We start from the raw sequence: 16,297 nt of genomic DNA, 5'->3' as shown, positions 1-16,297 counted from the left end.
TGGGGGAGTAATCTTTGTATTCTTGTTGGCTTAGAGGTGGAGACTGCTGACGGCTTGTGATAAGGAGGGAAGAAGGGAGAGAGAGAGAGACTTTCGGTAACAGGTGCATGTTTAAGCATGGGATGGGAGCAGAGTTTAGGTTTCCCCCTTGACCTTTTACAATAACTGGTGAATATGAAAGGATATGCGTGTGGATACACTGTGTATCAAGTAGTGGCTCAAGATCAAGAAGCTCCAATTCACCTTAGTCATTACTACAACAATCTAATTCAAGCAAAATCGCATACACACACTTCCCAGTTCTCATGGCACACACTCCTTCTCATCCATGTGCCTGTGTGTGTTGTGTCCATCCCAGGCTCTGATGCAGGCCCATGATAGTGTGGCGGAGCAGGAGTTGGAGCCGGACCCAGAAGAGAGATTGATTCAGTACCTGGGTGAGACCGTCAAACTGGTGCGGCTGGAGAAGGCCAGCGACATTCCTCTGGTGAGCCACTCTCCCACCCCCACACACACACCCATCTCTTCTGATGCTCCAAGATATTCTAATTGCTATCCCTCACAAATTACCAGTTACCAGTTGCTGAATCCCTGAACTGACTGGGAGGAAGTCTGCAAGGAGTGAGCCAGCAGCTGGAGGGTTACCGGCTTCAATATCCTATATACTACAGTACATGCTGCTGTTGTGCACTTGATCAAGGCAATTGATTGTTCCAGGGGTGCTTGTGTGCTGCCTGTGCTACTCCCAGCCTATGATGTGTGTTTTGTGTCAGGTTGGGTACTGGAACAGCAATATATATATGTATACTGTATATCAATATCAATTTCTGTAGACCAATAAAGCATGTCATGTATTGTATTGTATGTCCCCGATGCAGACTTGTCTTTGTGGTGGATCTTTGTGTCTTTGTGTCAAGTACGTCTAGGTGGTTTGCACTGATAAGCATGTCTGACTGGTTTTTGCCCAGGGCGCCACGGTTCGTAACGAAATGGACAGCGTGGTGGTGAGTCGTGTGGTAAAGGGCGGGACAGCCGAGCGGAGCGGTCTCCTGGCTGAGGGAGATGAGATCCTGGAGATCAACGGCGTGCCTGTCCGCGGGAAGAACGTCAACGAGGTCCACGACCTTCTGGTGAGGAACGGGTTAACAAGTCAGGAACGCTCACAATGGATATCACATCTGCCATATTTAAATTGACTGGTGTCAGTGGTACATTGATGCCGTCAGATCTAATGGATATAACATTTTATATAGCGCCGCTCTCATCATTCTTGAACCAGAATATGTGTTGAGGTCTGGTCCCTCGAGACTGTATTGTGTGATTATTTCTTCATTTCAATCAAGCTGATTCCATGTAGATTCTACTCACTGTGTGTTACTGTGTTCTCCTCTCTCCTCAGGTGGAGATGCATGGCACTCTGACCTTCCTCCTTATCCCCAGTTCTCAGAACAAAACACCCTCACACAGGCAGACTGTGGTAAGGTTTTCCTTCAGAGTGTGTATGTGTGTGCACAGAATGTGTGTTCAATTATTCAATTCTAATCAGTTCATAAACTCTTTGGAGAGATGATGATGTCACCCATGTCTTCAGATGCACGTGAGGGCTTACTTTAACTACGACCCGTCTGATGACCCGTACGTGCCGTGCAGGGAGCTGGGCCTGTCTTTTCAGAAGGGAGACATCCTCCACATCATCAGCCAGGATGACCCCAGCTGGTGGCAGGCCTACAGGGACGGGGATGAGGACAACCAGCCCCTAGCCGGGCTAGTTCCAGGTACACAACCCTAACCACCCCAACCCTATCCCTAACCCTAACCATAAAACTAACCTTAACCACCCTAACCCTAACCCCAACCACAAAACTAACCCTAACCACCCCAACCCTAATCCTAACCACAACACTAACCTTAACCACCTTAACCCCAACCATAACCACCCTAACCCTAACCACAAAACTAACCCTAACCACCCTAACCCCAACCCTAACCCCAACCATAACCACCCTAACCCTAACCACAAAACTAACCCTAACCACCCTAACCCCAACCCTAACCACCCTAACCCCAACCACAAAACTAACCCTAACCACTCTAACCCCAACCCTAACCACCCTAACTACAAAACAAACTTTAATCACCCTAACCCCAACCCTAACCACCCTTACCACCCTAACCCCAACCCTAACCCTAACCACAAAACTAACTTTAACCACCCTAACCACAACCCTAACCCTAACCACAAAACTAACTCTAACCACCCTAACCCCAACCCTAACCACCCTAACCCTAACCACAAAAATAACCCTAACCACAAAACTAACTTTAACCACCCTAACCCCAACCCTAACCCTAACCACAAAACCAACTTTAACCACCCTAATCCCAACCCTAATCACCCTAACCCCAACCCTAACTACCCTAACCCCAACCCGAACCACCCTAACCCCAACCACAAAACGAACCCTAACCACCCTAACCCCAACCCTAACCCCAACCCTAACCCCAACCCTAACCCTAACCCCAACCACAAAACTAACCCTAACCCCAACCCTAACCCCAACCCTAACCCTAACCACAAAACTAACTTTAATAACCACCCTAACCCCAACCCTAACCACCCTTACCACCCCAACCCTAACCCTAACCACAAAACTAACCTTAACCACCCTAACCCCAACCCTAACCCTAACCACAAAACTAACCTTAACCACCCTAACCCCAACCCTAACCGTAACCACAAAACTAACCTTAACCACCCTAATCCCAACCCTAACCCCAACCCTAACCCCAACCCAACACTAACCTTAACCACCCTAACCCCAACACTAACCTTAACCACCCTAACCCCAACACCTAGCTTGACCCCAGCTGGTGGCAGGTCTACAGGGACAGGGATGAAGACAACCAGTCCCTGGAAGGGCTTGTCCCTGATATGAGGCTTATCAACCTCCTCCTTGAAGAACTATAAACTATGGCAGTCTATGGGTTAGTCATAGTGCAGAGTTAGGCTTCATCAACACTTTCATTGAAACACACTTGTTTCTGTCTCCCTTCTCCTTCTCCCAGGGAAGAGCTTCCAGCAGCAGAGAGAAGCTATGAAGAAAAACATTGTGGTCAGGAATCCTGACAGCCCAGGTAAGGGTTTATATACTCCCTGCACAGTTACACACTCCAGCCACCGTCACAAGCGTCTTAACACACACACACACACACACAGGCACGCACACACGCACACACACGCACGCACGCACGCACGCACACACACTCACACACACACACACACACACACACACACACACACACACACACACACAGGCACGCACACACATGCACACACACACACAGGCACACACACACACACACACACACACACACACACACACACACACACACACACACACACACAGGCACGCACACACATGCACACGCACACACACACTCACTCAACATGGGCATATGATCGCTGCCATTATGATTTGATAAGCTGCATTGTTAGTTAAGGGCTTGTAGGTAAGTGATTTGATTTGATAGGCTCCAAATCACCCTTTGATAACATTCCACATCTAATTTTCTCCAGGGAAGCTTTGGTGTGCAATGAAGAACAAGAAGCAGAGGAAGAAAACCATGTACAACCCCAACAGGAACGTTGGTACGGCTAGTTCTTTTTCCCAGCTCTTTTTGGTCCAATCCTAAATCGACCCCTAGACCCCTATGCATTTGTGGAGATTTATAGGTATGAGCAATATGGTGAAACTTCCACCTAGCCTATCAGAGGACAAGGTGGAGCTTATACCTGTCAAGTCCTCTTGGATATTCACAAAATAGAGGGGGCATAGGTCATAGACATACTACATAGGCATAGGAGTTGATTTGGGATTTGGCCTCTCTCTCAGTCAATGTCCCTATGTACATTCTATGACTTGATAAGCCTGCTGGTTCCTGAGCCAGACTTGGTGTTGGTGTGACATGTACCCAGGAATCATGCCTGCTCTATCCATTACATTTCTATCGGCAACATTTACCCTCGGCTGAATATTCAGATAGAAATATGTCATGTCGAACAGATATACTTATCTGATAGAGTAACATTTCTATGACAACATTTCACCTCCAGTACACCCCCACCTCTCTACCTACCTCTGTCCTGCCCAGACTACTATGCCGACGAAATCCTGACCTATGAGGAGATGGCACTCTACCACCAGCCGGCCAATCGCAAGCGACCTATTGCCCTGATTGGTCCACCCAACAGCGGGCAGGACGAGCTGCGGCAAAGGCTGCTGTCCATCGAGCCGGACAGGTTCGCCGGCGCCGTTCCACGTAAGTAGACCAATGAGAAGAGGGGATTGGGGAATAGAGGGCGGGGCAAGACTTGAGATGGGTCTAGGCTACATAGTTATTGTGTGATGTTAAGTTAGTGGCCTGTTAGGTATGATTTTCAATATATTTTATTGTGTCCATTTTCTATAGTGTTGTGATTATTCAATGCATTTTAAATCAAGTTTGATGGAGTTTGATAGCTTGGAGCATTGACGAATGACCACAGGAATTCAATCAGGTAGGGTAAACGTTACCACTACATACAGCTTAGCTTCTACCAATTTATCATGTATTATTTTATGTTAAACTGTTTATTATAATAGACTAGACACTAACTTAACGTCACACAATAACTGTGTAGCCTAGACCCATCTCAAGTCTTGCCCCGCTGGAATGAGTAGCTGTGTCCAAACTTTTGACTGGTATTGTACATTTTAAAATACCAAATTCTCATTTCACAATAATCACTCAGATACAACTAGAAACCCACGCATACATGAGAAGAACGGGAGGGAATACCACTTTGTAAACCAGCTGGCTTTTGAGGCGGATGTGGCAGCGGGGAAGTTCATTGAGTCTGGGGAGTACGAAAGGAACCTGTACGGCACCAGCAGTGACTCGGTTCGACAGGTCATCAACTCAGGCAGGATCGGTCTGCTGTGCCTGCACACTAAGGTAGGAAAACACTGATTTTTAAGCACTGCATAGAACTTCATAAGCACTACATAGAACTTCATAAGCACTACATAGAACTTCTTTAGCACTTACATAGAACTTCATAAGCACTACATAGAACTTCTTTAGCACTACATAGAACTTCATAAGCACTACATAGAACTTCTTTAGCACTACATAGAACTTCATAAGCACTACATAGAACTTCTTTAGCACTACATAGAACTTCATAAGCACTAAATATAACTTATTTAGCACTACATATAACTTATTTAGCACTACATAGAACTTCTTTAGCACTACATAGAACTTCATAAGCACTACATAGAACTTCTTTAGCACTACATAGAACTTATTTAGCACTACATAGAACTTCATAAGCACTACATAGAACTTCTTTAGCACTACATAGAACTTCTTTAGCACTACATAGAACTTCATAAGCACTACATAGAACTTATTTAGCACTACATAGAACTTCTTTAGCACTACATAGAACTTCATAAGCACTACATATAACTTCATAAGCACTACATAGAACTTATTTAGTACTACATAGAACTTCATGAGCACTACATAGAACTTCTTTAGCACTACATAGAACTTCATAAGCACTAAATATAACTTATTTAGCACTACATATAACTTATTTAGCATTACATAGAACTTCTTTAGCACTACATAGAACTTCATAAGCACTACATAGAACTTCTTTAGCACTACATAGAACTTCATAAGCACTACATATAACTTCTTTAGCACTACATAGAACTTCATAAGCACTACATAGAACTTCATAAGCACTACATAGAACTTCTTTAGCACTACATAGAACTTCATAAGCACTACATAGAACTTATTTAGCACTACATAGAACTTCATAACCACTACATAGAACTTCTTTAGCACTACATAGAACTTCATAACCACTACATAGAACTTCTTTAGCACTACATAGAACTTCTTTAGCACTACATAGAACTTCATAAGCACTACATAGAACTTCTTTAGCACTACATAGAACTTCATAGGCACTACATATAACTTCTTTAGCGCTACATAGATGTTTCATCAATCACGTGGAAGCAAGTCATTCTGCATGAAGGATGATAGGTCCTTACATCTGGTGCTTTGCCAAATGTGGCATAGCCCTTGGCCCCACATTTTAGAGCATGACGTTTTTCAGCATTTAAACAGGCCATATAAAGGGTTTATTAAGGCTGTATTATCCTATGTTATGTTATGTTTAAAGTGGGACTCTTGTTAGCCACTAGTTGAGAATATGTTGTGGAGCAGTAGTGTAAAGTACTTAAGTAAAAATACTTTCAAGTACAGCTTAAGTGTTTTTTGCTGGAATATACTTTACTTTACTATTTACATTTCTGACAACTGTTAATTTTACTTCACTACATTTCTAAAGACCTAGTGTACTTTTTACTCCATACATTTTTCCTGACACCCGAAAGTATTTACATTCTGAAGGGTTAACAGGACAGGAAAATGGTCCAATTCACATACTTATCAAGAGAACATCCCTGGTCATCCATACTGCCTCTGATCTGGCGGACTCACTAAACATTGTAAATCATGTCTGAGTGTTGGAGTTTGCCCCTGGCTGTCCGTAAATAAAAAATGTAATGGTGTCGTCTGGTTTGCTTCAAATAAGGAATTTGAAATAATTTATACTTTTACTTTTGATAATTAAGTATATTTAAAACCAAATACTTTTAGACTTTTACTAAAGTAGTATTTTACTGGGTGACTATCACTTTTACTAGAGTCATTTTCTATTTAGGTATCTTTACTTTTTTTCTTTTCTAGTCTCTTTACTTTTACTCAATTATGACAATTGGGTACTGTTTCCACCACCGTTGTGGAGGGTATTTCATAAACAGGGTTTGAAAGATACTAACCACTCTATTACTCTCTTCTCTATTACCTACCTTTTCTCTAACCTTCTCTCCTCCTGCTGCTGTTTTCATTTGTTCTCTGTCAGTCACTGCGGGTACTGCGGTCCTCCAACCTCAAGCCCTATGTGATCTTCATTGCGCCTCCCTCTCAGGAGCGATTGCGCACCCTGCTGGCCAAGGATGGCAAAAACCCAAAGGTATTTCCTGCTCTTCATATCTCACAAAAAAACTATTTTATCAGCATTAGCAAGTATTGTTGATACATTCATATCCACAGTGAATGTGTCACTACATTGATCACACGTATCATGTCGATTATATATGCCTGTGAGAAACTATACACCCTTTTGTTGGTACAATGCTTAAACACTCCTCTGCTAGTATAGTAATAGTTCTGCCTTGCCGTCTACTGGTCTAGGTGGAATTTTTGCCACATTGCTTGTACATTTGCAATCTTTTCCGATAGGAGGTAGAGGCTAGGCGTGGTTTCTGGACATGACCTACTTATCTCCCTAGCATCCCTTCCCTTTGGAATGGACATCCCTGTCTAGTGTACCCAGTGCCTACGAACATTAACATTGTGAAAACAACATGTCAATTTAGCATCATTTAATCTGACCAGGATATCTGTAACTCCTGTCCTTTCCTACTGTGATTTCCTTCATCTAGCCAGGATATCTATAACCACTGTCCTTCCCTACTGTGTCCCTACATCTAGCCAGGATATCTATAACTCCTGTCCTTTCCTACTGTGATTTCCTTCATCTAGCCAGGATATCTATAACCACTGTCCTTTCCTACTGTGATTTCCTTCATCTAGCCAGGATATCTATAACCACTGTCCTTCCCTACTGTGTCCCTACATCTAGCCAGGATATCTATAACCACTGTCCTTCCCTACTGTGTCCCTACATCTAGCCTGGATATCTTAAACCACTGTCCTTTCCTACTGTGTCCCTACATCTAGCCAGGATATCTATAACCACTGTCCTTCCCTACTGTGTCCCTTCATCTAGCCAGGATATCTATAACCACTGTCCTTCCCTACTGTGTCCCTACATCTAGCCAGGATATCTATAACCACTGTCCTTCCCTACTGTGTCCCTGCATCTAGCCAGGATATCTATAACCACTGTCCTTTCCTACTGTGTCCCTACATCTAGCCAGGATATCTATAACCACTGTCCTTCCCTACTGTGTCCCTTCATCTAGCCAGGATATCTATAACCACTGTCCTTCCCTACTGTGTCCCTTCATCTAGCCAGGATATCTATAACCACTGTCCTTTCCTACTGTGTCCCTTCATCTAGCCAGGATATCTATAACCACTGTCCTTCCCTACTGTGTCCCTTCATCTAGCCAGGATATCTATAACCACTGTCCTTCCCTACTGTGTCCCTTCATCTAGCCAGGATATCTATAACCACTGTCCTTTCCTACTGTGTCCCTTCATCTAGCCAGGATATCTATAACCACTGTCCTTCCCTACTGTGTCCCTTCATCTAGCCAGGATATCTATAACCACTGTCCTTCCCTACTGTGTCCCTTCATCTAGCCAGGATATCTATAACAACTGTCCTTTCCTACTGTGTCCCTTCATCTAGCCAGGATATCTATAACCACTGTCCTTCCCTACTGTGTCCCTTCATCTAGCCAGGATATCTATAACCACTGTCCTTTCCTACTGTGTCCCTACATCTAGCCAGGATATCTATAACCACTGTCCTTCCCTACTGTGTCCCTTCATCTAGCCAGGATATCTATAACCACTGTCCTTCCCTACTGTGTCCCTTCATCTAGCCAGGATATCTTTAACCACTGTCCTTTCCTACTGTGATTTCCTTCATCTAGCCAGGATATCTATAACCACTGTCCTTCCCTACTGTGTCCCTTCATCTAGCCAGGATATCTATAACTACTGTCCTTCCCTACTGTGTCCCTACATCTAGCCTGGATATCTTCAACCACTGTCCTTTCCTACTGTGTCCCTACATCTAGCCAGGATATCTATAACCACTGTCCTTCCCTACTGTGTCCCTTCATCTAGCCAGGATATCTATAACCACTGTCCTTCCCTACTGTGTCCCTACATCTAGCCAGGATATCTATAACCACTGTCCTTTCCTACTGTGTCCCTACATCTAGCCAGGATATCTATAACCACTGTCCTTCCCTACTGTGTCCCTTCATCTAGCCAGGATATCTATAACCACTGTCCTTCCCTACTGTGTCCCTTCATCTAGCCAGGATATCTATAACCACTGTCCTTTCCTACTGTGATTTCCTTCATCTAGCCAGGATATCTATAACCACTGTCCTTCCCTACTGTGTCCCTACATCTAGCCAGGATATCTATAACCACTGTCCTTTCCTACTGTGTCCCTTCATCTAGCCAGGATATCTATAACCACTGTCCTTCCCTACTGTGTCCCTTCATCTAGCCAGGATATCTATAACCACTGTCCTTCCCTACTGTGTCCCTTCATCTAGCCAGGATATCTATAACCACTGTCCTTTCCTACTGTGTCCCTTCATCTAGCCAGGATATCTATAACCACTGTCCTTCCCTACTGTGTCCCTTCATCTAGCCAGGATATCTATAACCACTGTCCTTCCCTACTGTGTCCCTTCATCTAGCCAGGATATCTATAACCACTGTCCTTTCCTACTGTGTCCCTTCATCTAGCCAGGATATCTATAACCACTGTCCTTCCCTACTGTGTCCCTTCATCTAGCCAGGATATCTATAACCACTGTCCTTCCCTACTGTGTCCCTTCATCTAGCCAGGATATCTTTAACCACTGTCCTTTCCTACTGTGATTCCCTTCATCTAGCCAGGATATCTATAACCACTGTCCTTCCCTACTGTGTCCCTTCATCTAGCCAGGATATCTATAACCACTGTCCTTCCCTACTGTGTCCCTTCATCTAGCCAGGATATCTATAACCACTGTCCTTTCCTACTGTGTCCCTTCATCTAGCCAGGATATCTATAACCACTGTCCTTCCCTACTGTGTCCCTTCATCTAGCCAGGATATCTATAACCACTGTCCTTCCCTACTGTGTCCCTTCATCTAGCCAGGATATCTATAACCACTGTCCTTTCCTACTGTGTCCCTTCATCTAGCCAGGATATCTATAACCACTGTCCTTCCCTACTGTGTCCCTTCATCTAGCCAGGATATCTATAACCACTGTCCTTTCCTACTGTGTCCCTTCATCTAGCCAGGATATCTATAACCACTGTCCTTCCCTACTGTGTCCCTTCATCTAGCCAGGATGTCTATAACCACTGTCCTTTCCTACTGTGATTTCCTTCATCTAGCCAGGATATCTATAACCACTGTCCTTCCCTACTGTGTCCCTTCATCTAGCCAGGATATCTATAACCACTGTCCTTCCCTACTGTGTCCCTACATCTAGCCAGGATATCTATAACCACTGTCCTTTCCTACTGTGTCCCTACATCTAGCCAGGATATCTATAACCACTATCCTTCCCTACTGTGTCCCTTCATCTAGCCAGGATATCTATAACCACTGTCCTTCCCTACTGTGTCCCTTCATCTAGCCAGGATATCTATAACCACTGTCCTTTCCTACTGTGATTTCCTTCATCTAGCCAGGATATCTATAACCACTGTCCTTCCCTACTGTGTCCCTACATCTAGCCAGGATATCTATAACCACTGTCCTTTCCTACTGTGTCCCTTCATCTAGCCAGGATATCTATAACCACTGTCCTTCCCTACTGTGTCCCTTCATCTAGCCAGGATATCTATAACCACTGTCCTTCCCTACTGTGTCCCTTCATCTATCCAGGATATCTTTAACCACTGTCCTTTCCTACTGTGATTTCCTTCATCTAGCCAGGATATCTATAACCACTGTCCTTCCCTACTGTGTCCCTTCATCTAGCCAGGATATCTATAACCACTGTCCTTCCCTACTGTGTCCCTTCATCTAGCCAGGATATCTATAACCACTGTCCTTCCCTACTGTGTCCCTTCATCTAGCCAGGATATCTATAACCACTGTCCTTTCCTACTGTGTCCCTTCATCTAGCCAGGATATCTATAACCACTGTCCTTCCCTACTGTGTCCCTTCATCTAGCCAGGATATCTATAACCACTGTCCTTCCCTACTGTGTCCCTTCATCTAGCCAGGATATCTATAACCACTGTCCTTTCCTACTGTGTCCCTTCATCTAGCCAGGATATCTATAACCACTGTCCTTCCCTACTGTGTCCCTTCATCTAGCCAGGATATCTATAACCACTGTCCTTTCCTACTGTGTCCCTACATCTAGCCAGGATATCTATAACCACTGTCCTTCCCTACTGTGTCCCTTCATCTAGCCAGGATATCTATAACCACTGTCCTTCCCTACTGTGTCCCTTCATCTAGCCAGGATATCTTTAACCACTGTCCTTTCCTACTGTGATTTCCTTCATCTAGCCAGGATATCTATAACCACTGTCCTTCCCTACTGTGTCCCTTCATCTAGCCAGGATATCTATAACTACTGTCCTTCCCTACTGTGTCCCTACATCTAGCCTGGATATCTTCAACCACTGTCATTTCCTACTGTGTCCCTACATCTAGCCAGGATATCTATAGCCACTGTCCTTCCCTACTGTGTCCCTTCATCTAGCCAGGATATCTATAACCACTGTCCTTCCCTACTGTGTCCCTACATCTAGCCAGGATATCTATAACCACTGTCCTTTCCTACTGTGTCCCTACATCTAGCCAGGATATCTATAACCACTGTCCTTCCCTACTGTGTCCCTTCATCTAGCCAGGATATCTATAACCACTGTCCTTCCCTACTGTGTCCCTTCATCTAGCCAGGATATCTATAACCACTGTCCTTTCCTACTGTGATTTCCTTCATCTAGCCAGGATATCTATAACCACTGTCCTTCCCTACTGTGTCCCTACATCTAGCCAGGATATCTATAACCACTGTCCTTTCCTACTGTGTCCCTTCATCTAGCCAGGATATCTATAACCACTGTCCTTCCCTACTGTGTCCCTTCATCTAGCCAGGATATCTATAACCACTGTCCTTCCCTACTGTGTCCCTTCATCTAGCCAGGATATCTATAACCACTGTCCTTTCCTACTGTGTCCCTTCATCTAGCCAGGATATCTATAACCACTGTCCTTCCCTACTGTGTCCCTTCATCTAGCCAGGATATCTATAACCACTGTCCTTCCCTACTGTGTCCCTTCATCTAGCCAGGATATCTATAACCACTGTCCTTTCCTACTGTGTCCCTTCATCTAGCCAGGATGTCTATAACCACTGTCCTTCCCTACTGTGTCCCTTCATCTAGCCAGGATATCTATAACCACTGTCCTTCCCTACTGTGTCCCTTCATCTAGCCAGGATATCTTTAACCACTGTCCTTTCCTACTGTGATTTCCTTCATCTAGCCAGGATATCTATAACCACTGTCCTTCCCTACTGTGTCCCTTCATCTAGCCAGGATATCTATAACTACTGTCCTTCCCTACTGTGTCCCTACATCTAGCCTGGATATCTTGAACCACTGTCCTTTCCTACTGTGTCCCTACATCTAGCCAGGATATCTATAACCACTGTCCTTCCCTACTGTGTCCCTTCATCTAGCCAGGATATCTATAACCACTGTCCTTCCCTACTGTGTCCCTACATCTAGCCAGGATATCTATAACCACTGTCCTTTCCTACTGTGTCCCTACATCTAGCCAGGATATCTATAACCACTGTCCTTCCCTACTGTGTCCCTTCATCTAGCCAGGATATCTATAACCACTGTCCTTCCCTACTGTGTCCCTTCATCTAGCCAGGATATCTATAACCACTGTCCTTTCCTACTGTGATTTCCTTCATCTAGCCAGGATATCTATAACCACTGTCCTTCCCTACTGTGTCCCTACATCTAGCCAGGATATCTATAACCACTGTCCTTTCCTACTGTGTCCCTTCATCTAGCCAGGATATCTATAACTACTGTCCTTCCCTACTGTGTCCCTTCATCTAGCCAGGATATCTATAACCACTGTCCTTCCCTACTGTGTCCCTTCATCTAGCCAGGATATCTATAACCACTGTCCTTTCCTACTGTGTCCCTTCATCTAGCCAGGATATCTATAACCACTGTCCTTCCCTACTGTGTCCCTTCATCTAGCCAGGATATCTATAACCACTGTCCTTTCCTACTGTGTCCCTTCATCTAGCCAGGATATCTATAACCACTGTCCTTCCCTACTGTGTCCCTTCATCTAGCCAGGATATCTATAACCACTGTCCTTTCCTACTGTGTCCCTACATCTAGCCAGGATATCTATAACCACTGTCCTTCCCTACTGTGTCCCTTCATCTAGCCAGGATATCTATAACCACTGTCCTTCCCTACTGTGTCCCTTCATCTATCCAGGATATCTTTAACCACTGTCCTTTCCTACTGTGATTTCCTTCATCTAGCCAGGATATCTATAACCACTGTCCTTCCCTACTGTGTCCCTTCATCTAGCCAGGATATCTATAACCACTGTCCTTCCCTACTGTGTCCCTTCATCTAGCCAGGATATCTATAACCACTGTCCTTCCCTACTGTGTCCCTTCATCTAGCCAGGATATCTATAACCACTGTCCTTTCCTACTGTGTCCCTTCATCTAGCCAGGATATCTATAACTACTGTCCTTCCCTACTGTGTCCCTTCATCTAGCCAGGATATCTATAACCACTGTCCTTTCCTACTGTGTCCCTACACCTAGCCAGGATATCTATAACCACTGTCCTTCCCTACTGTGTCCCTTCATCTAGCCAGGATATCTATAACCACTGTCCTTCCCTACTGTGTCCCTTCATCTATCCAGGATATCTTTAACCACTGTCCTTTCCTACTGTGATTTCCTTCATCTAGCCAGGATATCTATAACCACTGTCCTTCCCTACTGTGTCCCTTCATCTAGCCAGGATATCTATAACCACTGTCCTTCCCTACTGTGCCCCTTCATCTAGCCAGGATATCTATAACCACTGTCCTTTCCTACTGTGTCCCTACATCTAGCCAGGATATCTATAACCACTGTCCTTCCCTACTGTGTCCCTTCATCTAGCCAGTATATCTATAACCACTGTCCTTCCCTACTGTGTCCCTTCATCTAGCCAGGATATCTTTAACCACTGTCCTTTCCTACTGTGATTTCCTTCATCTAGCCAGGATATCTATAACCACTGTCCTTCCCTACTGTGTCCCTACATCTAGCCAGGATATCTATAACCACTGTCCTTTCCTACTGTGATTTCCTTCATCTAGCCAGGATATCTATAACCACTGACCTTCCCTACTGTGTCCCTACATCTAGCCAGGATATCTATAACCACTTACCTTCCCTACTGTGTCCCTTCATCTAGCCAGGATATCTATAACCACTGACCTTCCCTACTGTGTCCCTTCATCTAGCCAGGATATCTATAATCACTGACCTTCCCTACTGTGTCCCTTCATCTAGCCAGGATATCTATAACCACTGTCCTTCCCTACTGTGTCCCTACATCTAGCCAGGATATCTATAACCACTGTCCTTTCCTACTGTGTCCCTACATCTAGCCAGGATATCTATAACCACTGTCCTTTCCTACTGTGATTTCCTTCATCTAGCCAGGATATCTATAACCACTGTCCTTCCCTACTGTGTCCCTACATCTAGCCAGGATATCTATAACCACTGTCCTTCCCTACTGTGTCCCTACATCTAGCCAGGATATCTATAACCACTGTCCTTTCCTACTGTGTCCCTACATCTAGCCATGATATCTATAACCACTGTCCTTTCCTACTGTGTCCCTACATCTAGCCAGAGGAGCTGAAGGAGCTGATTGAGAAGGCCCGGGAGATGGAGCAGGCCTACGGGCACCTGTTTGACGCGGCCATTGTTAACGGCGAGCCAGACACGGCATTCCACGAGCTCCTGCGGCTCATCAACAAGCTGGACACGGAGCCCCAGTGGGTGCCCTCCTCCTGGCTGTGCTAGGGGTAAGAGGTTAGGGTTGAGTGGTCAACCTAGCGGGCAACTCCAGGGAGCCACAGGAAGGAGAGTTTGGCCTGGGTTGTGTTCATTAGGCACCAAATGGAAGAAAACGTATTGAAACAGGAAGGGAATACCTGGACTTATCCAATGAGAACCATATGTTTTAGTTTTTCATAGATAAACGTTTTAACACATTTCACAACGATGTATCCTAATGAACATGACCCATAACACAGCTCTGGAGGAACGACCCTAAAAGGAAGGATGGACAATGATCATTGAGGCCACTGTTAGACCATTGTGGAGCCTCGCAGACACAAAATAGAGGGCCCATTCATTTTTTGCCAGAAAGGGTAACTTGTCCTTTATCTAGCCTTCTTATGAAAGTTGGAGTTTACTTCATTTACAGGGATGGACTTTTTATTATATAAGTGTTTGTTTCTGTGTTTGTCTTTGTGAATGTTCTCTTGGGTTTTTGTCAATGTCGGCACCATTCCAGATTCCAGTAGCATATGCAAAGACATTTATCCAAAACTGTAGAAAACATATTTCCATTTTATTCTACTCTAAATAGCTATTTATAATTGTAAATATCTATTTTTAGATGAAATGGCAAACAAATGTGATTTACCATTACATCAGACCCAGTCTAATAATGTATGGTTTGTTTGTATGTGGTATACAAGACTGGAACTGTCTGTCTACAGTTGAGGACCAATTTGCTCCTGGGGAACTACTGTATGTAACTTTCTCCTAGAAGTAAGGACCAAAGAGAAAGCCGTTGTATTCTAAAGATGGGTGAAGGTACTTGCTGTGTATCAATGATAGTATTATGTTGTGTTATCTTGAGTTGCTGCACTTGTACATCAAAAACAGACCTCGAGAATCATTGATCATCAGTAAAGATGACCTCGATATCCATTGTCTAGTGTACCTAGTGTCTACCTACGGACATGAACAGTGTGAAAACAACATATCAATTTAGCATCATTTAATCTGACCAACTTTTATTTTATTTGGTACTTTATAAGCACAACCCAAAAGAAGCCATCTTCAATATAATGAATATTCCTGAAGAGAATTGTTTCAAAATGGTGGACATTAAAGTTACATGAATACTATTTAATCAGGTAAAATGTATGATTTTGGAATATACTCGATACATATTCATTGTGTACGAGGGTATGCATAGTTAAAACATTTGAGTAGGAAAAAGAACGAGAGCGAATATAAAATGTACACAAATTCCTTCCGTGGCACCACACAATACAGCATGTTACATTTAGCGCTTCAATGCAAAATGGCTGCCATTTCACATACAGGTGTGTGCCCCAGATACGTTCAGGATGTTGTACTTTGTA

At 44.1% G+C, this 16,297-nt stretch overlaps 1 protein-coding gene across 1 annotated transcript in view; it reads left to right on the top strand.

Annotated features, from left to right (window-relative positions):
* The window catches only part of LOC139415266 (protein PALS1-like), a 33,682-nt gene extending 17,827 nt beyond the window's left edge, over positions 1-15,855 (top strand). Inside the window, exons 5-14 of the mRNA XM_071163244.1 lie at positions 359-487; positions 969-1,130; positions 1,400-1,477; positions 1,592-1,775; positions 3,067-3,135; positions 3,578-3,649; positions 4,153-4,320; positions 4,793-4,995; positions 6,992-7,102; positions 14,763-15,855. Of these exons, the coding sequence (XP_071019345.1) occupies positions 359-487; positions 969-1,130; positions 1,400-1,477; positions 1,592-1,775; positions 3,067-3,135; positions 3,578-3,649; positions 4,153-4,320; positions 4,793-4,995; positions 6,992-7,102; positions 14,763-14,939 (1,353 nt within the window). The 3' untranslated portion in view covers positions 14,940-15,855. The remainder of the gene's footprint in view (positions 1-358; positions 488-968; positions 1,131-1,399; positions 1,478-1,591; positions 1,776-3,066; positions 3,136-3,577; positions 3,650-4,152; positions 4,321-4,792; positions 4,996-6,991; positions 7,103-14,762) is intronic.
* Positions 15,856-16,297: the final 442 nt, after the last annotated feature.

This window comes from Oncorhynchus clarkii, chromosome 8, assembly GCF_045791955.1.
Source record: "Oncorhynchus clarkii lewisi isolate Uvic-CL-2024 chromosome 8, UVic_Ocla_1.0, whole genome shotgun sequence".
Lineage (NCBI taxonomy): Eukaryota > Metazoa > Chordata > Actinopteri > Salmoniformes > Salmonidae > Oncorhynchus > Oncorhynchus clarkii.
The sequence above is the reverse complement of the archived record's forward strand: the minus strand, read 5'-3'. Positions and strand labels throughout refer to the sequence as shown.